The 20,890-nt window shown below is 48.1% G+C and overlaps 6 protein-coding genes across 6 annotated transcripts; 4 read left to right on the forward strand and 2 right to left on the reverse strand.

The window, feature by feature from the left end:
• Window positions 1–3,279: 3,279 nt before the first annotated feature.
• On the forward strand, window positions 3,280–4,405 carry RAS1 (Ras GTPase; the record flags this gene model as incomplete). Its single annotated transcript, XM_058504477.1, has 4 exons — window positions 3,280–3,291; window positions 3,461–3,575; window positions 3,680–3,955; window positions 4,164–4,405. The coding sequence occupies 4 exons, from the start codon at window positions 3,280–3,282 to the stop codon at window positions 4,403–4,405; spliced, it is 645 nt and encodes a 214-aa protein (XP_058359033.1).
• A 1,666-nt stretch (window positions 4,406–6,071) lies between these two features.
• On the reverse strand, window positions 6,072–10,102 carry ONS95_010893 (uncharacterized protein). Its single transcript, XM_058504478.1, has 4 exons — window positions 8,706–10,102; window positions 8,496–8,637; window positions 8,065–8,442; window positions 6,072–7,962 (listed from the first exon to the last, which is right to left on the reverse strand). Exons 1-4 carry the CDS (start codon window positions 8,888–8,890, stop codon window positions 7,144–7,146), a joined length of 1,524 nt encoding a protein of 507 aa, XP_058359034.1. The 5' UTR covers window positions 8,891–10,102; the 3' UTR covers window positions 6,072–7,143.
• On the forward strand, window positions 10,103–12,385 carry ONS95_010894 (uncharacterized protein). The gene is made up of 6 exons (XM_058504479.1): window positions 10,103–10,455; window positions 10,581–10,589; window positions 10,639–10,683; window positions 10,731–10,843; window positions 10,925–11,434; window positions 11,551–12,385. Exons 1-6 carry the CDS (start codon window positions 10,249–10,251, stop codon window positions 11,657–11,659), a joined length of 993 nt encoding a protein of 330 aa, XP_058359035.1. The 5' UTR covers window positions 10,103–10,248; the 3' UTR covers window positions 11,660–12,385.
• A 1,328-nt stretch (window positions 12,386–13,713) lies between these two features.
• ONS95_010895 (uncharacterized protein) lies at window positions 13,714–14,530 on the forward strand (the record flags this gene model as incomplete). The annotated part of the gene is made up of 3 exons (XM_058504480.1): window positions 13,714–13,964; window positions 14,186–14,289; window positions 14,456–14,530. Exons 1-3 carry the CDS (start codon window positions 13,808–13,810, stop codon window positions 14,528–14,530), a joined length of 336 nt encoding a protein of 111 aa, XP_058359036.1. The 5' UTR covers window positions 13,714–13,807.
• A 1,238-nt stretch (window positions 14,531–15,768) lies between these two features.
• On the forward strand, window positions 15,769–16,392 carry ONS95_010896 (uncharacterized protein; the record flags this gene model as incomplete). Its single annotated transcript, XM_058504481.1, has 1 exon — window positions 15,769–16,392. The coding sequence occupies one exon, from the start codon at window positions 15,769–15,771 to the stop codon at window positions 16,390–16,392; it is 624 nt and encodes a 207-aa protein (XP_058359037.1).
• A 2,108-nt stretch (window positions 16,393–18,500) lies between these two features.
• On the reverse strand, window positions 18,501–20,474 carry ONS95_010897 (uncharacterized protein; the record flags this gene model as incomplete). The annotated part of the gene is made up of 6 exons (XM_058504482.1): window positions 18,501–18,658; window positions 18,728–19,132; window positions 19,219–19,315; window positions 19,472–19,610; window positions 19,727–19,800; window positions 20,253–20,474. 6 exons carry the CDS (start codon window positions 20,472–20,474, stop codon window positions 18,501–18,503), a joined length of 1,095 nt encoding a protein of 364 aa, XP_058359038.1.
• Between the last annotated feature and the right edge of the window lie 416 nt (window positions 20,475–20,890).

The raw sequence follows: 20,890 nt of genomic DNA on the forward strand, positions 1-20,890 counted from the left end.
GGTTGGTGAGGAGGAGTCAAGTTTGGACTTGTAGCAAATAGAGAAGAAAGTCATGTTCGGTGATGTCGAAGATTGCTGTTGCCATATCGCAGGAACTTCAGTCTGAACGTGGTAGGTTAGTCCTTGATGTGGTCTCGTTCAACCTGAGTGTAGATGCAGGCTGGACGTTGATGTCCAACGGTCACGAGCCTTGGCATTCGCTTCAACCTGCCTTCTAGTCACGCGCCTCAGAGTCAACGTAAACACCTTCCACTACTACCCAGCTAAATCTTCAAGTAGTATACTGAGTGCATCTCCAGATTCACCGATTCTTGAGTGAGATAAATTACTTTGTCTTGAGAATTATCTAGCGTGACGAGCTGTTTAAAGCCGAATGATTAATTTGCCACCTAGCTCATACAACTCGTGAGGAAAGGAAGCCAGCCGAAAGGTAAATAAATCTATCCAGACCTCCAAAGTGCACAAGTAAAGCCAAGTCTAAAATCTCCATACGAAATTGAATTCGAGATTGTTCAGATTGGCATGGGGCGATCTTATCTTGATGAGTATTTAGCAGAGATGGGATGGGATGGCGGGCGGAGATTATTTAGATACGAGATGATTTTGACGGTGGAGTGGTGGAGTAATGTCTGTCACTTGTCAGATGTGTCTGTCACTTGTCAGATGTGTCTGTCACTTGTCAGATGTTGCCCGAAGAGCTTATAGTTTCTTTTTGACGGTATCCTACTTAATGCAAAGAATGCAAAGAAGGCAATCTGTAAAGTTTGATGTTAAGGATCTGCATCTTGAGATATCAGAATTCCAGATACCGAGATGTCAGAGAGTTGTTAGTGTCCAAGATCCAGGACGCCGCGTGCTCGCTTGGAAAGATGAAACGTTCCCCGCGGGACCGACCCGATGATCTTAGCTTGAATTGCGAGTAGTGGCATCAACTCACCACCCACCCTCCCACCGAGACCGAGCCCCCCATCGGCTTGTTCCCGTTGCTTGCATGCATGCACGCATGTGGTCGTTGAAACGTGGAGATTGGCTTGTCCTCGTTTCGGATCTGTGGCATCGAAGCTTTCTTTGCTTCTTTGCTTCTTCTATCTCTCCGTTTCCTGCCTAGATAAGCGGCGGGAGAGGAGTCTGAACTACGATGGTGGAAAATGGCATTGTATGGTGATTGTGGTGGTGGGTATCTGATGTATGGCGATGGCCCGGCTGTTTGACGTGAAGATATACCCGTATTAAGATCGGCGTTTGTACTGCTGCCTCGAGGATGGTAGATAGTGACATAGTCAGAAGTTTGCTAGAGTGCCGTGTTGATCTTGGGGCGTTTCCTTGCCCTCGGTCTCGGGGTGTGAGCTTGAGGGACCTCGAAGTTGAGAATGTGACCGTGCTTGGTTAAACTCCGTACGAATACGGATTATGGAATCGGCCGGTTGATGATTCTTACTCCTGCAAATGCTAAGTTCTGTTCGTTGGAGGCACAATTATCCGTTGAGCAGAATGCGGGACTGCGGCTTGGATCCTCCTGGATGAAGATAGTTAGTCCGTCAGTCAGTCGTCTTCGTACCTGTGCCCCTATTATTCCACCACCACCAACACAATCCTCCAGGCTGAAAGCTCATGCAAAGGTGTACTGAGCTCCATCCAAATAAACCAATGATTCTCTGACATTGATGTTTCTTACCGCCAACAGCTCGCGCGCTTCCCTTCCTCACAGTGTTGTGTTCCTCTCTCCCATTACTCGTATCTGACTGGACCTCCTCGATCCCATACAGAGCTGTCACTACGCACCCGCGCACCAGAAGCGCAAAAGAACATGCACCGAATGTCCTCCCCTGGCACATCCGAATCACACAGGGGTGGATAGAGTGTCTGCGTGATTGGACAGGGCTGACGAAGTGGGAGACGTCCAGGCACTCAGGGGATACTGGTTGGCTGGATCTCCATACCCATGAGAGGCTGCTGGAGCTTCCCAGTGGCTGGCGGGCCAGGCGGGTCGCCCATCATATTGGGTGGTGGATGTGGGTTGGGTATGGGTGGGTGGGTAATGGTACTAATGGAGGGTGTGGTTTTTGCACTCCATCGCTCTGCATGTTGCTGCAGGATGATATTGGGGAGTTGAACCTGGGGATAAAGGGAAGAGATGATGTTTATATTTATATATATACCTATATTATAAAAGATGTCAAAGGAGGGAAGGTTATTTAGGTCCGTACCTAAGGTAGGGTATTGCCGTATTGGTAAGGCACAGAAGTGGAATACCAGAGAAAGGATATAAACGAACTAAGCCTAACACAGCAATTCTGCTCCTGATAACCTCCGCGCACGGGTCGCCCTCCTGCCCTGTGCGCTCGTTCAGACCCATCCTGCACCTGCACCGTTCTCCCAGCCAGTCAAGTCCCCTTCCCACATTTCTCTCACCTTTGACCTCTCCTCTCCTCTCCTCTCCTCTACTGTCCTGCCCTGCCCTATCCTGCCCTGTTCCTTTTCATCAACAGAGTTCCTATCCTGCTCCTCATCCTCGTCTGCTGTATGTCAAGTCAGTAGTCGAGTCGTCTCACCAGTCATTGTCAGAAACAAAGACTCCAATCCAGTCCAATCCAATCCAATCCAATCCGTGCTGCTGCGCTAGCCACCACCCATCAACACCAGTCCAATCGCGGCCCCGTGTCTTGTCTTCCGTACCCGAAGAAACAATCCTCGACCTCCCTACCTTACCTTGCCTTGCCTTGCCTTGCCTTGCCTCAAGGACAACCCTTCTTCCAACAACCTTCCCTTACCACCAACACTACTACTGCACCACCACTACTGTATCACGACTTTGACTTCTGCCCGATACAACCATCCATTCCTACCCCTCCGTCCCGATACCATCGGCCGTTGCCCCGTCTGCAACCCGCTGCATCTGTCAATCCGTCCTTCTTCACGATCCAGGACAACGCCATAATAATATCCTCCGCAAAAACAAATCAATCGATCAATCGCATCCCTTACGATCGCAGATCATTCCGAGTCCGACGCTTCCCTTCACAGGCCAAGCTAGATTCCCTGCCGGGAAAAAAGTATCGCACGCACTGCTTTGCTTGCATTCAGTTTCAGACCACCACTCTAACCGACGCGAACGACCGTCCTACCTGCATCCTGTCCACATACCGCACTGCAACGCCCATCAATCAATCAAGCAATCGATCGATGACCAGTGGAGGATAAGTTAATCAAGTTCAATCCTTCTGTCGCCTGCCAGAAATAGATAAACGCGAAATAAAGGGAACCGAAAAGCAAGATAAGATGGCTTCAAAGGTAAGCAGAGAACTGCCTCCACATCACAGCTAGCTCAGCCCCTTGCTTCCATTTCATTGGTTTGATGGTGGGATTGATCCCACGATCTGCTATCTTCTATCTATAATCTATCTTCGAGATGTGTTTTCATGGCAAAGAGGTAATTGCTGATTCGATACCTGTGCTACAGTTCTTAAGAGAGTATAAGCTCGTTGTTGTAGGAGGAGGTGGCGTTGGAAAGTCTTGCTTGACTATCCAGTTGATACAGAGTCATTTCGTTGATGAATATGATCCAACAATCGAAGGTACTTCCCCTCTCGTCCATCTACTACCATAACCTATCAATCCATCACATGCATATCAGAATGCCCTCCACAAGAATCATCCAGCTAACATCCACCCCACCCAGATTCCTACCGCAAGCAATGCGTAATCGATGAAGAAGTAGCCCTCTTAGACGTCCTCGACACAGCTGGCCAAGAAGAATACTCTGCCATGAGAGAGCAATACATGAGAACAGGCGAAGGTTTCCTCCTGGTATACAGCATCACATCCCGGCAATCATTCGATGAAATTCTGGTTTTCCAACAACAGATCCTCCGGGTTAAGGATAAGGATTATTTCCCTATCATCGTGGTTGGTAATAAGTGCGATTTGGAAGGCGAGAGACAGGTTTCTAAGCAAGGTATGTTGATTTTTTCTCTTATTACGAAGTGCTGCAGGTCCTCCAGCCGATCCTGCCTCAAATTTCCAAGATTGTAGTGGAAACCAGCGGATCGTGGCTTGGAGATACAGACATATCACATGCGTCCTCTCCAAACCTAAACCCCAACCCCTTAACATACAACACAGAAGATTCAGCAAGCTAACCACCTCTTTTCACCTTCCAACAGAAGGCGAAGCACTAGCCCGCTCCTTCGGCTGCAAATTCATCGAAACATCCGCCAAATCGCGCATCAACGTTGACAACGCCTTCTACGACATCGTCCGCGAGATTAGACGCTACAACAAGGAGATGGCGGGATACACAGCCGGTGGCGGAAGCGGATCGGGAAGCGGTGGCCCCTCGGGCAAGTTGGAGGTTGGTGAGGGCGAGAAGCAGAGGGGCTGCTGTGGGGGATGTGTAATTATGTAATTTGGTGTTGGTGTGTGGTTGTGTGGATTTGATTGTGTGGATTTTCGAGTGTGGTTCTTTTCTTGCTGGTGCTGGTTGGGTTTGATTTTTGTTTGTGGGTGAGGGGGAGAGAGTAGAGGGGGTTGTGGAATGTGGAATGTGGAATGTGGAGGGATATTCGCAGTGAGGTGGAGGAGATGTGAGACGGTTGTTTTGTGAGGATGATGATGATATAATCTGGCTGGGGGGAGCTTCTTCTTTTTCTTTTTTCTTGATGGAGTGCTATATGTTTGTGGATGGGAGATGGGGGATGGACCGATCGATCGAGCGAGCGAGCGATAGATGAAAGACGCGCTGCTTAGTGGGAGGAGAAAGTGTGCGAGTACGGAGTACATTGCGTTGATACTGCGCTGCTGCTGAAATGGGCATATTTTGCTGGATGGATGGAGGGGGGAGGGAGGGAGCATTCGCATTCGCATTCGCATTTTCTGACAGACAGCCAGTGCTGGCTGGGCAACGTGTGTGGTTAGATGTGTGGAAGCTCGCTAGCTAGCTACTTTGTCTAGCTAGTAAGTAAGTAAACAAGCAAGTGGCTGTGGCTGTGGATTGCATGACAGACAGTGAGAGAGAATTTGAGAATTCAAAGAAATACAGAAGAGAGTACGAATTGAAAGAAATATGGCTGGTTTTTTTTTTTTTTTTTTGCAGTAATACCTACCTACCTACCTACATGCTTGCTTCTCATTCGGGGTAGGGCGGGGGACGGGGGGTAAATCTGTTTTTCTTCTGAACCCCCCCCCCCAATCCCACCGAGCTTGAATTTGTCGGTTTCTTTCTTGGCTTGTTAGGTTAGGTTAGGTTAGGTTAGGTTAGTTTGTGGTAGTGTATTATATGGCGTGGTTGGTGGTGCATGTCAGTAAGGTAGGTAGGTATCAGTATCGGTCGGGCGCTTTTGGAGCTTTTCTGGAGCTTTTCTGGAGCTTTTCTGGAGCTTTTCTGGAGCTTTGTAGAGCTATCTATCTTCATTTGCTCCCTTGTTTTTTTTTGGATTTTTTTTTTTTTTCGGATTTTTCGGCGGATAGATGGATGGATAGATGAATGGATGGATGGATGGATGGATGGATGGAACTTTCCGAGGTGTTTGTTGATTGATTTGATGGGTTGTGATGTGATGAGGATGGAGATTGGGAGGGGAGGTAGATTGGTATGGTAGATTGGTATATTGGTATGGTATGTTGGTAGGCTGGTTAGTAGGTTTGTAGGTTAGTAGGGTTAGTAAATTGGTAGATTGGTAGTTAGGGAAGTGATGAAGTGAGTTGTTTGGTTTGATTTGAGTTATAGATTTATATGTGGCGTGGCGTGGCGTGGCGGCGTTGCGTGAAGTACCTACCTACCTACCTACCTACCTACCTACCTAGGTACCTATCACGTTGATATGATGTGATATGATATAATATAAGTTATCTCTCTCTATATATAATATGTATATACATAATACATATATGTAAATATTAACTAATATTATTTAACATTACTACCTGAGGTCACTACCTACCTTAGGTTTAGTATTATATTTCCTAAGGTAGGTAGGTATTCAGTTCTTTACAGATCCCTAGGTACTACTTACCTACTCAAGTAAGGTAATCTATTAAGTTGTAGCAGATCATGAAATATGGTATAATATTATGTTCTATCTACACTACACTCCTTTCCCTTCTCCTTCTCTCTTCTCTCTTCTCTCTTCTCTCTTCTCTCTTCTCTCTTCTCTCTTCTCTCTTCTCTCTTCTTCCTCATGTTTATTTATCCATCCATTCATCCATCTATCTCTCCATTTAGATATTATCCTTCCCTCAACGTACCCCTACGAACGAACCCACACCAGTAAAAAAAGCACAAACCAATTTATATATATCCCTTTTATGCCTGCCTCCTCTCCTCGGAAATGAAATCCTGCTCTTCTGTTCTCTTCTGATCTGTTCTGATCTGTGCATCTATCTGATCTGCATACCTCCTGTACTACCTACCTACTCTCCCCCTCTCTCTCACACACGAGCAGTGATTTAGTAAGGTAGGTAGTGGTAATATAGTTATTCTTATTCTTGTTACTCTTATTGCTGTGTTCCTGTCCCTATGTCCCTATATCCATATACCCACGCCACGCCATGCCATGCCACGCCATGCAATGAGAAATGCATGTAAACAAGCAAGTAAGTAAGCAAGCAAGTGCTTAGGTAGGTAGGTATCAAGTGCGCACACCCACCCACCCCGCCATTATATCCCTCCTCCATCTAGCCACTGCATCCATCCCACTCCACCCCATCCCTTACATCCCATCCACCCCATCCTCCCACAGCCCCTCGAGCTCATTCTCGTTCACAGAAAATATATCTTAACTTATCTTATAGCAGCGCTGCACCGATACATAAGGTACGATGAAAAAGGCCAAAGGCCAAAGCCAAAGCCATGCCGTACACATACACATAGAGAGAGGCAGAGGCACACAGACAGGCAGGCAGGCTCGGGTGAAGCAGGCAGGCCTACCAAGGAATGAGTATGCCATGTATGCATACCAATGAATACCCAAGAAGTTCCTCTCCTCTCCTCTGCTCTGCTCTGCTCTCCTCGCAGGCATCAATGGAAAGGACCTCGTCACATCAACAGAGCAGTAAGCGAAGCCAGTCCCTCATCCTTTCTCTCCCCAATTTCCCCAGCACACACAAAATCCCAAAACCTCCACAATCCCCTCCCCCATCCCCACCCTACGCAGCCCCATTAACCTTCCCATTCGTCGCCGGCACCACCAAATTCCCATTCCCATTCCCAATCCCATTCCCCAAATTCCCACTCTTCTCACTCAACTCCACGCCCTCCTCCATCTTCTTCGCCAGCTCCCCCACCCCCTCATCTGCAGTAACGAACCGCACCGGCTCCGGTCTCGTAGCAGGAACCAACTCTCCTTCTTGGAGTTCGTGCGCGGGCGTAGTGGGTTGAGTTGGAGCTTCGAGCTGGGATTTCGTGGGGACGAGGAGGTTGGTTGGTCTGGTTTCTTGCACTGCTTCTGATGTTGTAGATGGCTCAGTTTCGTTTTCAGTAGCTGTCTTTGCGTTCTCGAGGAGTGCGGTGGAGGTTCCAGCTGTGGCGTCGCCGTTTGTGAGGCCGTCGATATCCTGGGTGATTCCCAGTGTCCTCGTAACCGTACAGATCTCCTCATCTCTCTGTTTCCCTGCTACACTGCCCACAGCTAAGGCAGTCATCTCCCTAGTCTCCTCTCCCAACTTGCCTTCTACCTTCTCGCCATCGGTATTCTGCCAGTACATTGGTCCGTGCGGGAAATCTTTATTCTCGCCTTCCCACTGTACGATTTTCGAGATGGCGGGGTCGAAGACTGGGAGGTCGCCGAATGTGAATTCTAGCTGGCCGCCGTATTTTTTGGGGATGTTCATGGGGTCGATGAAGGATTCGAGGGTCTTTTGCATGTCGCTGTGGGAGAGGATGAAGATCTTGGAGGTGGTTATTGGGTCGAACCATTTCTTGATCCAGCCCCATACCGTTGGGAAGAAGGCTGGGGCGCCGATGATCTGGAGTTGTTAGCCGTACGTCCTACTTGCACCTATTCCTCCCAATCCCTCTCCGTGCCTTCAATTGCAGAGGATCAAGTGTTTAGAAAAAAGCAAACTCACAAATATCCTATCTAGCGTCTCGGGATAATGCGCCGTAGCCAATGTACTGGCATCCTGCATATGTCCTCTCAAATTCCAAAACTGCTTCAACCCAACGCCAGAAATGTCCACAATATTATTACTCTGCGTGATCGGCGTCCGCGGGTGCTCTCTATCCGTCAGGGCCGTACATAGAGGCATCACGAACCGAATCAGATTCTCGTACAGCGCAAACAGACGCAGGAGTTTAGCAGGCGTCTTCCCGTCCGTCGTGGCTTTGCTGGAGGTTTCTTTGGCGGATTTCTCGTACGCGGACATGGTTTTTGCGTTCAGATGCTTGACTTCGTAGACGTAGACGGGGATTCCGCGACGGTCGCGTCGTCCTGTCCATTGAGGGTACTGTTGGTTATGTTAGTTGTGATGTTGGTTTGGTGAGGGGATTCGAGACGTACTAATCTGCGAGTCTCTTCATATTGTTCTAGGTCTATGGTTTCGTAGAGGGTATCTAGTTGATTTGCCTTGCGCCAATCTTCCGTATCTTGGAATTGCTTGAATGCATCTGCGACGGCGAAACGACGGGCTCGAAGGAATCGTCTGAAGGTAGGTATCTATATTAGTCTAGATGCTCTCGCGGATGCGCTAGGAAACCAAAACAAACTTACAATAATGTGGCGTCGTCGTGTGTACCGCCTTCCCCGGGTTTGTAGTACCCTTTCTCTTCGCACAAGATCTTGAAGTTCTTGAATGCGGTCTCTTCCTCGTCTGACAGATGTCCTAGATGGCCTTGAGGATATCCGTACTCCACCACGGCGGATTGGACTCTATGGGCGGGACCAGCTGTTGACATGGTTGCTGGTTGAGTTTAGGATTATTGACAGGGAGAAAACAGAAACACAAGATTGCGGATCGAGGGGGGTTTTGTTATCGAGGTCGCGCCTCTCGGCTCGGGACAGAAACGGATGTGTTGTTGTTGTGGTGGTGAATAAGGTAAGGATGGACTTCATGCTAGGTCCCACGGTCCCACGTCATCTGAAGACACGGCGGGAGCGGAGCGGAGCGGAGCGGTAAAAGAGGAAGTCCACGCCAGTGGATCCTTTTTCAATCTTTCTCTGCAAAGTCCGACGAAAAGAAGCAGGAAAATAAGAGGAAGAGTCTTTAAAGATTAGTCATATCATTATTCCTTTCGATAGAGTTGACGGTGAGAAATGGATCCAGAACGAGGCAAGCATGATCCTCTTTTTCAGCGCGCGCGCTGACGAGAAAAGAAGATGCTGGAGAGTGGATTCTTCCAGGTGAGGCTTTGATAAGCAGTAACCCGGATAGCGGGCGGATTTGGTCTTCTTTCAAGCCGCACCCGGGAACTTCGGCACGCTTGAGTCTTGAGTCTTGACTCTGGTCTGCTGGACAGTAGAGTGGGCATGGATTGATGGATGGAGGAGAGTCATGGACTCATGGTTGTGCGGGCACCGGCGCACAAGACGACTCCGGAGTGGGAGGGAGGCTTGCTTCGGAGGCCGAGAGGGCGGGCATTATTGTGAACAATGACGATGCAGACGAAGATTCAGAGAAGGAAACAAAGAAGAGGTCGAGGACAGAGGAGGGAAAGTTGATTTCTTAACCTGCACAAGGCTTGAACTTGAACCTTTTTAGGGGGCCTTGTTCAGACGAGGCATGAGAGGTCCAGGGCAGGGAGTGGTGCAGGGGAGCTCCAGGCCAGCTCGCTTTGCTGGTACTTATAAGACAGGAAGGGCAAGGGCACTGGCGAGAGTTGATTCAGCAAGTAAACACAGAACAATCACGACTGCAACGGAGGATGCTCCTTTATATACCCTGAGCTATCTGTATTATTCATCCCTCTGGGTACGAGTAACTGGGTCACGTACAGTATTGACGCGTACGCAAGTGTTGTGTTGTTTCCGTATTTCCGTCCCCCTCCCAATAATATTTATCGTTCCATCCCATCCCATCCCATCCCTCCATGCTCATCCCCTCCTACTAAGGTTATCGCTTGCTGGCTCGCTCGCTGCACCACATCTGATCCCGCTGCAAGGGCCCAACACCTGGTGGCCGTGACCAGACGAGGGAGATGCTGCGGTCATCGGTCAGTAGAAAATCTACCCCACCATCCACGTCTCCATTCTCCAGCCTCACCACAAACTCTCTACCCACAACACGATCTGTATTGAACAACTCCCCTCCCAGCCTATGTTTTCACGACTCTCACAGCTAGCACGACACTTCTCCCGGCCTCTCCCAAATTACGCACATACATCTGCTGCCGCGCTGTCGTCGAAATCAAGTCGCATCATGACATCATCAGCTGGAGCTGCTGCCACGGCGGATGAGAGGAATGCGAGGATGATACATACGGCGGCTTGTTTGATTATTGGGGATGAGGTTTTGGGTGGGAAGGTATGTCTTCTGTCTTGTTGCTTGCATATCATCTACAGGGGAAGGGAAGCATGGGGAGGGGTTGGAGCTGAGGACAAGAATAAATGTTTACAATCAAAGAATCAGGCTGACTTTCTTTCTTGTAGACGGTAGATGTACGCCAACAGCTCGAACGAGTAATCTGCATGAGCTGATAAGTGGTAGACAAACAGCGCATATATGGCGAAGTTCTGCTTCCAATTGGGAATGGTACGCTGCCCAGAGAGGGGTTGAATGTGCAAGGCTGATGCGGACAGGCACTTAAACGAATTGAAGTCATTGCCGACGACGAAGACGAGATCATAGAAGCAGTCAAACGAATGAGCACAAACTACGATTTCGTCGTTACAAGTGGAGGAATTGGTCCAACGTACACCTCTCCACTCCTCCCCTCCACCAACATTCATCCACTTCCTACTTCAGCAACCACAAGCTAATACCACCCTCCCAGACACGACGACATAACCTACCAATCCATCGCCAAAGCCTTCTCCCTCCCCCTAATCCTCCACGACGAAGCCTACACCAAAATGAAGAAATTCTCCAAACCGCACCCCTCCCAACCCAACTTCTCCTGGGACGTCCCCTCCGCAGCCCTAACCGCCAAACTCCGCATGATCGAGCTCCCGACCGACACGTCCCGCCCGCTCTCCAAACAAGTTCTCTTCCCCGTATCAGACCTCTGGGTCCCCGTCGCATGCATCAACGGCAACGTGCACGTCTTACCTGGCGTCCCGAGACTGTTTGAGAGGTTGCTGGATGGGATGAAGCCGTTGTTGGTGGATAGGTTGGAGGATCCCGGGAAGGGGATTCATAGGGTATTGATTAGTACGCCGATGAGTGAGAGTGCTGTGGCGGGGTATTTGACCGAGTTGGCGGGGCGGGTGGAGAGTAAGGGGGTTAAGGTTGGGAGTTATCCGCGGTGGGGGAAGAAGCATAATACGGTTACGTTGGTTGGGAAGTGAGTTGCCCCTTTTCTCTTCGTACTTGGAGGTTCCCATACTTGGAATGTTTTTGGTTGAGGGACTCGGGGTTTGATAGTTCGGGAAAGAGATGCATGCTAACCTACCAAATCAGGGACCGCGAATTCCTGGAAAGCCTCGTAGCAGAAGTCGAGAAGAACGTCGAGGGAAAACGCGTGCAAGTCGAAGGCGAAGATGACGCAGAGGGCGAGAAGCAATCATAGTAGTAAGCATCCAGAGCTCGGAGCGCAAGTATCTGGGAGGTGCAGTATGGGACGGGGGAGAGAGAAAATAAGCCTGCAAACGGGGGAGCAAAGAGTGTTCGCTCGAGATGATATCCTTTCATGGACAGAGCTTTGTGCATATTGCAAATTTTCAGTGGGCGAGGAGAGAGAGAGAGATGCAGCGAACAAGACAACGCGAGAAAGCTAGAAGGTAGGGAGTTGTTGCAATTTTCAGCTGCAGATACAAACTCAAAACTGTAGAATGTAGAACCATACTTCTTGTTGTGACACTTGACCAACTGACTCTCTTTCTGTGTATCTGTTGATTTCTCCGCTTGCCGCTTGTTGGAGTCTGGGAGTCTGGGAGTCTGGGTGTCTGCGTGTCTGGGAGCGATGAAAGACAAAATGAAGTTGGTAGTAAATTGGAAGCTTGGTACCTAGGCCAGAACGGAAATGTATACAAACCATGAAACAGGAAAAGAAAAAAAAGAAAAAAAACATTTTCCTTGCACTTTAGTCACACAAACCGAGGAAAGAGGTATAAATCACAGTCAGATAGATTATCCGATACGATATTTGCCTGCCTGCCTGCCTGGCTGGCTGTAGAAGGGGATGGATATTAAGTTACCCGTTTTTCGCTTGGTTGGTTGGTTGGTTGGTTCATTTACGATTGAGAGGTGAGGATTGGAGGGTTCGGGGTTCGTTTTTTTTTTTTTTTTTTTTTTTACGTATTGATGTAGATGTACTTGTGTGATGTGGTGTGGTACCATGGTCTGGAGGGGGTGGATGGGAGGAGGAAATCCTCCTGCCGGCTTATTCGGATGGCGTGGCGCATGTTGATGGTTTGTTTGTGCCCGTTGTTTGGGTTTGTGTAACCGGTACTGTAAGCGGTAAGCGAGGCGGGAAAGGGGCGTGGGCGTGGGCGTGGGCGTGGAACAAGGGGAAGCGAGGCCGGGGTGAGTGGGTAAGGTACAGTAAAGGGGCGCGGGGGGCTTAGGTACTGTGGGATGAGGCGCGCGGGGGGGGGGGGGGGGGGGGGGGGGGGTGTGAGTGAGTGAGTGAGTGACTGTTCTAGAAGTATGGATGCATGCACGAAGAAGCAGTTTGAGATTTTCTTTTCTCTCTCTCTTTTGACTGAGGTGTTGGTGGGTGTGGTTTGTTAGGGAGATGGGTGTTGATATTGACCTTGTTGGCTCTCCACCGCCGATGGTGCGAGTGGAGGTAGGATGGAATAGAATGAAGAAATGATCAATCTCTATGGACCAGCCCCTGGAAAAGTTTTTGCTGAAGATGCACACTTTGGATGCGAACTGTGGCACATTTGTTATTGGATTTGAGGCATTGATAGCAGGAAAGAGATAATTTTTGGAAAGGCGATTGCCCCAGAGACACCATTGATTCTATGTATGCTGTTGTTTCAAGCTGTCCAGCAGCTGGGTATCTTAAGGTTGGTCAGATAGCTCCGCACATTTCTCCCTCACTGAATGAGTAATTGCTTGAAGACAAGCTAAGACATTCCCCAAAATTATATCGCTCATGTTATCCCCAACTTGAACTTGTCGCTGTGACCATCCAGTCACAACATCTAGACCGTAAGAACTCTCGTAAAATACCGCAAAATTTTCCCTCCTAACTCTTCGTCTCCAAATAATCCGGTTTCAAAAACCTCATCCTACACAGCAGTTCCCATAGAGTCGGTATATTATACGATCACAAACTAAACCAGTTGCTCGTATATCCTCTTTCGGAAGGTTACACCCAAAGGAACCTAGGATATTTGACACTCCTGCCAGACTGCGTAAGCTAAGCGTCTGCGCCGCAGGTTCGTTACCATAGAATGGACGATGAAAGTAAGATGCTTTGCGAAGATGGATTATGCTGATGTTTGGAATATAGTGTCGTTCTCAATAGCGAACTTTTCTGGTGCTTGACTGGGGCGAACTGAAGATGTTTTAGAGTTGTCAATGGCGGTGTGAGGTGCGAACTTGTCTTGCTGGGATTGATGTATATAAACGCTTGGATTTCCCTCCGTAATATATTGTCCTTTCATCAGCCAACAAGTAAATTACATTCCATACTATCTCACAGAACTTCACATCTTCTCAATTCGGACATTTTCAGCCAAAGAAGCTTCAGCAAAATCCCAAAATGCAGTACACAACAGCCCTCACCACTATCCTGGTCGCTGCGACTGCCACACTCTCAAGCGCACAAGGTGGAATCGGGAATCCATTCTTCTCCTGTCCAGCTGGAACCACGGGTGGATGCTGCTTGTCGTATAATAGTGGAGGGACTGGAGTGAACTGTATGTGACAACTCTCTCTTGGTTTCTCAAAGAAATTATCCTACTGCGGGGCAACATTTCTATTTACTTCTGGAAAGTGTGCTACGAGTTAGATCGACTATCTTGGTACCATTCTCATTGCGGAAGACCTTATACTTTTCAATATCAGCCTGCACATAATTCTTTCAGGAAGTTTTTGGTTACGAGATGAGAATTGACTAACATACAATCCAACCAAACAGGCGGACCTGTCGTCCCAGGCCCCATCCCGGGCCATGAGAAGGAATTCGCATGTGCTTTCCGTCCGGGAGAGTTGAAGAGTTGTTGTACAACTGGTGGTGATGCTGTAAGTTCTTTTCACTGCTAGCTCCTCGCCCCCTATACCACACCTCTCAGTACTTTCTCTACTGCATCCAGATTCCCTATTTGGGGAAGATTTAAAAATACTCGTTCTTTACAGAAGAAGCGGGAAGGATGCTTGAATTTTTTTCTAATTGCTCTATGTGTGCTAGCCATCCGGATGCGTTGCTGCTCCTCCGTCTTCGACTACGCCTATCACTACAATTACCTTTGGGAAGAAATTGTAGGGTGGCTTGACATTACTGGAATTGCTTGGATGGGGTTGATGGTTTCGGATAGAGTGGGGAGTGAAACTGGAGAACACGAGGGTGAGGAATGGGGGATGGGATCGTTATGGCTAGAGAAACTTATATGTAGAGAAGAAAGCTAGGAATTCAACATTCTTGGCACTTCCAAACTGAGCGACTGAGCGACCCGTCCACGTCATTGAACAGGTAAATGTATGTTTTTCTTTGTCGTTGGATACTATCATCTCGTTTATATGAGAGATGAGTAGACCGATTGTGAAATGCTCTCCAGTCAGTGGGGTAGGCGCGAGATGAAGGTGCAGATAAAATCTCGGCTAAATGAAATAAACAACACTAGACTAGTGGCTAGAGCACCCACTCACTGTTGAGATGAACAACCACCTGAACTTGGATCGGACCTGAGGTATATACACAATTCTTTTCTTGCAATGTTTTTACATTCTTCGAATGTTCTAAAAAATGCTCGTATATTCAATTTCCAAACCTGGGCCTGGCCAAAGAGCCACCGGACCCAAGCCAGATATCCTGCCAAGTTTGAGGGATGAATCCAAGACTGGTTGAGTGTTTCAGTATGCCAATTACCACATCTGTCAGGTATAGTGGCTATCTCCGTAGGTAAATTGTAGGTAATCGTGACTGTAGTTCTGGTTCAGGCAATGGCTTAACAGCTGAGGAGTCATTATCTATTGTTGTACTCTATCACGGAAATTCCTTGTTAAAATTCCATTCTTCGTAGAAATTACGAGATAATGGTCGGCGGAGAGCGAATATTGTCATCGCTTCCGACATCACGTCGAATCGGGTGAGGAAATGCTAGTGAATAAATTAAGCGAGATAAACAGAACAGTGGGAATCTAAGTACCTAGCGCAGGCCTTGTGAACAGTAGTCTACCTACTTAGCCTTTCACGGCTAAACGAGAATCAGCTCTACCACGAATGGTGATGTTCAATGGCTGTTAGCGAGGTGTAGTTCTGGCTTGTGGAATGGACTGGTCAGCGGCTGACAAGATTTTCTTCATCCACAACAATTTCGCAGCATCCCAGCAAATTAAAACTTGCTCTCTCTATTGATCGATCAGCAATTTACAGACTTGGACAAATGTCGACATTTTGGTCATTCTTAGGTGTGACAATGAGTATATGCTCCCTTCTGAACCTTCCATTTTTCTGTCACTGACGCTGCTTGAGATTGGACAATTTTCAGTAGCGTTAACGCCATGTCGCGGGCCTGGATCACGACACTTACAAATTTCAAACAAGACTACATAGACACTCCAATACTCGAAATGATTGACAATCCCAGCCCCACGTGGCAAGCCATTGGTGCAGCACACGACAAATACATCCGTCCAAACATCACAGTACTTTTCATCCTCGCCATGATCCTCAACTTCGCCATCGCGTGGAACTTTCTCTACACGAAGGATCGAGAACTAGCTCTGCAATGTCACACCATTCAGCGCATCATGGATGAGCCATCTGGTCCGGAAAGAGATGAACTGATCATGGATATTTGTGTCGAGTTGAATGATCTGTATATGAAAAGGGTGGGGCTTCAGAGATGGAGGGGAGAGTTGCTTATGGAGATTCCGGGGGTAGAGAAGCATTGGGAGAAGAAACATCCCGGGTGGCGGAGGCGTAAATACGATTTCCCGGGGGAAAGATTCGATAAGTTTGATCTGACGATTCTTCCTGTTTCGAGACGTGTCGAGAGACGCCTGCCTAGGCTTGTTCAGTCAGATGGTTTGAAAGGGGAGAAGGCCCAGCTTCCTGAAAAAAAATATGATGTGAGAAAAGAAAGACAAAGCTGCTACGACGCCGGTACACACACAGTCTGTTAGTAGGATATAAATTGATATTATAATTAACTATTCTTCTTTCCACTTCCTAGTTCAGCACCTAATATACTTGAATCATATATCACAATAAATCAAACGGCAGTAGTGCTCGCCACTGGACTTGTTGGCAAGTCGAGATTACCCGCTTAGTTGCCAGAAGCACGCTTTTACAAAGCACAGTGCTAAAGCGAGGCGCTAAGAGTCTGCTAATAGTCTGTGCTGCAGGGCTAGTGCACTGATTTTCCTAATAGGAGTATTGCGAATGGCAGTCAAGAGAATAGACTAAAAAGAGCAGTGATATCTGGCTTATCGCCCTTATTTTATTGGAATTTGTTGACGGTTAGGAGTTTGTCATATCAAAAAAGTGTCCCTCCCATCCCACAGAAGGGGCCAATGTGTATTGTTCTTTAAGGTGCCTAGATAGGCAATGCTTGAAACACATATTGGTCACTACACCTGGTGGACGTTCTTGACTAATCAACGCAATTTTTCAGCCCGCTTGACAGAAGGTACCAAGAGCCTTGCTTTCCCCTTCTCTGATGAATCTTACGTCAAAACAAGTACTTGACAGCCCACGGCATTGTCAATACACCGACGATCTTTTCTCAATGTCACATATTGAAATCATCGATGTACACCAATACTATCCTAATGGCGTCAAGCGAGTGATAGGTCGTAGCGGGGAAAACTACATTGATATTGTCGATGAATCAACCCTTTTGAAGCACCCATGTACTCCTGGTACAATCAGCAATCTTCAAGTAGAGAGCCAACTCCTCGATATATTAGGTAGTTATCCTCGAATCCTCAGGTCGAAAGGCTTGACGAACGATGGCCTACGACTCGAACATGCGGTAAACTGAGACTTGCATCGCTATATAACAGCGAACCCCGCCACTTCCCTAGACCAAAGGCTACGATGGTGTAGACAAGCTGCCGAAGCCGTGGAGTACTCGCACAAGAAGCGAGCCATCCACTGCGATATCAACCTTCGAAATCTACTGCTGAACGAGAATCTCGATTTCAAGCTAGCAGCCTTCCAGGGTATGCACAGATCGTGCGATGGCAATGTTCTCCTTGGACGGCTTCTCTCACGAGTGTACCAAGTCGTTCTTACCACGAGCCCATGGCGACCACGCGGATGTGAAGACGGATCTTTTTGCGCTCGGATCCGCTATCTACTTCGTCATGATGGTCCATGAGGTTTTCCGGAGTTGGGCAACAATAGGGACGAGGGGGAAATAGAGGATAGGTTCCGCAGGGGCCTGTTTCCGGCTGATTGTCAAATGTGTAGTTTGATTATGCGGAACTGCTGGACACAGAAGTATGTCTCTGCTCAGGAGGTCGTTGAAGATATCGCGGCTGTTCAAGAGTGGGAGCGCCGGGGGAAGGAGGAAGAGTGAGACCGTAGCCTCTCTGTTATTCATTGATAAGTTATGATCAGGGCAGTGATAGGTATTGTGGAAAACCCGCCGCACTGATTCACGCACGAGACAAACATACCAATGAGAGGTCTTCAAGAAATATTGTGCGTGATCCAAAATCAATATGTTTCAATGATACATTTGCATGAGATGAGAAAACCAATTCATTTCCCCCAAGTCTCAAGTGAGCCTGCAACCCTGAGAAAGCACCCGCAGCCCTTTTCGTCCTCTTAGCTCAACTATTCATCGGCTTCTTCAAGATAGCTCAATTCTTATGATATCGAATATCCCCACTGAAAGGGTGTTATGGGTCTGGAAAGCTTGTTGATTGAAGATCTATGGGGAGAAATGTCCTGGGAGGGGTGCTGGGGATGAAAGGAAGGGTTGGTTTGAGCTGGTAGGAACTACAGGATGAAGCTGTCCTATTTCGCTGTGTGTAAATGTTCTATGAATCACGCCTACAGAATGAGGTGCAGATACTTGCGTTTACTCAGTGCGGATGACTGTCTAGTTTGGTTTATCTCCAAAGCAAAATATGTTCTAGATTGCAAAAGAATGGACGCCGCGAAAATTGTGAACTTCCTTGGAATATCTGATATTTTGTGGTAGTAATTGCTATTATGATTATCTACTGCAGTATCTCCTTGATGTCATCCCTCAACCTCAGAGTTGCATCTTCGCTTAAGCTCAAGCAGTTGGGGTACTAGCAGCCGGACTCGTGCAAGTCGAGATTGTAGCCCAAGGAAGAGGGGTCGTAGCCGGCTCACCAGCAGCGATTGTCTCAGCCTTGACGAGAACGGGAATGATTTGGCCTGTGCCGAGAGAGAAGGCACGGTGCTTGAGAACTATGGGATTGTCAACACACGGTCTTGGGAGAAGAAGGAGAATCCAAAAAAGGGAAGGGAAAGACATACCTCTCAACAAACTCGAAATCTCCCCGGAATGACTCGTCACACTAACATATGTCGCGTCATCACTCGCAAACACATCATCAAGTACCTTCTTACTCCTAATATCCTGATTCTCTCTCACCTCGGCAAGCAGGGGCTTCCACAACTCATCGGTCTCAGTGAATCCCTTCTCAGTCACGTAGTTAGGGAAGGTGGATTGAATGTAGGATTTTGTGCCGCGACGGTCGCATGTGTGCCCGCTGATGCCTTCGCGGAAGAACTCCTTGACGGTTGGGATGAAGCGTTTGCCGGAGGGGAGGTTGAGGGTGGAGAATGTGATGTTGGCGGTTTGGAGGCAGCGCGTTAGGGGGGAGCTGTAGTAGGATTCTGGGAGGGGGGTTTTGGTTGTGTGGATGGCGTTGGCCCAGACTGGTGATGTGTCAGTTTTCGTTGTTTCGTACATGGAATTTCGGAATACTGGAGATTGTGATCAGGTGGAGATTGTGGAAACTTACAAGCATTTGCCTTGACGGCTTGAGCAACGCCGTTGGGGGTTACCTTCGCATCGGCCCAGACAGATGTGCCGTTTCCGTCTTGTAGGGACCAGTAGCACTATTTCACAAAGACATGTCAGCCAATACTTCAAAATCGTCTTCTTCATACTAAATTGTCTCGCTGATTAAAGTCTTCGTAAGACCTCCTTGTATTGGAGAACTTGGAAATATAGCGATGGAAGTGTAAAAGGGAAGCGAACAGGAGCAAACTCACGTTCCAAAGTGGCGTTCCATAATAGCTCTCAGCAACATTATGATACCCCTCACCATGGCGTCCAAGGTACAACACTTTGTACTGGACATTTCTCCCGCTTCCGCGGTTGAGGCGCCAGACGTAGTGCTCGAACTTTTGCCTGGGAGGTGGATTAGTAGGAGCTCAATACACATTTTCTGAATCTCGTGATGGACATTATGTGGTGGATGGGGAGTGAAATGTGGGATAAAGGTAAGTTAAAGGAGGAAATCTCACCATTGCGTCCATCCAGGTCTGTTCTCATCATCAGTGGGGTATGTACGGTTTATGAGACCAAAATTGGTCGTTGACTAGAAAGGGGGTTATTAGTACATTTTTCAACGATCTCCTTGGACACTTCACAAAAAAAACCGCTACAAAAGCCCATCTCCTCTTGGGACTCCAGTGTCCTTTTCTCCCTCATGTCTTCTCATGCCATCGTCATGCCACAAATTCTGTATGCGTAGTAAATCTTAACCCTTCCCTTTTCATCTCCAAGCTTGCATGGCCTATGCTGCCGAGGAAGTATTCCTCGACTCAAACCCCCAAATTCTCATTTCTCCTGCTCTTTCCCCTCCCCTTCCCCAACCTCATAAACCGCCACCAAACTGAAACCGCAGCTCTTCAATCCACTCAACCGCCTAAAACCTCCCATCCTCTCAAAAACCACTCCACCTCTCAATCCCCTGTCCTCCCCTCCTCCCCTCCTCCCCTCCTCCCCTCCAAATCACATTGAAAACCAAAACCAAAAAATCAAACTCACATAATCAAACCCCCCGGGCACAGTATCCACCTCATCCTGCAAAAAGAACCCCGTCAACGTCGTATAATTAATCCATTCCGTTCCCCTGATACGTGGGAGGATAGCTACTGGTGCTGCTGTTGGCTCGGGGGCTGGTGCTGGTGCTGAGATGACAGTGTTGCTCAGACTGAGGAGGGTGGTGAGGAGGGGAAGGGAGATAGGAAGGGAGAGGGGGAGATGCATGGTGAGTGAGTGGTTGGGAGAGGGAGGAGAGGGTGAAGAGGCGGGAGGTAGGTCGTGAGGATTCGGAGGGTGAGAGTGAGGGTGAGGAGGGGAGATCGGATGAACGACAGGGCAGGCAGGCTTTATATATATATATATATATATATATAAGAGTAAACTAAACTAAACTAAATAACATCGGCTTTAGAGATACCCCCTCAGATCCCAAGGCCGCCTTGGTTCTTTTTTTTGACTTGCATTGGTTCGGGTTGAGGCTCCATCACTTTCATTTGTATGCCCTGTGGAGTGGAGAAAATATTCGATGTGTAGGTAGGTACCTGCGTAATAAGTCAAGTTAAGCGTGAAGGAGGCTCAGGAGCGAATTGCTTGATGCACGTGGTTGTGGCGGGATGGGGAAGGGGGGATGGAGGGTGGAG

Source organism: Cadophora gregata (genome assembly GCF_030347475.1).
Source record: "Cadophora gregata isolate MNR1 chromosome Unknown scaffold_5, whole genome shotgun sequence".
Taxonomy (NCBI): domain Eukaryota; kingdom Fungi; phylum Ascomycota; class Leotiomycetes; order Helotiales; family Ploettnerulaceae; genus Cadophora; species Cadophora gregata.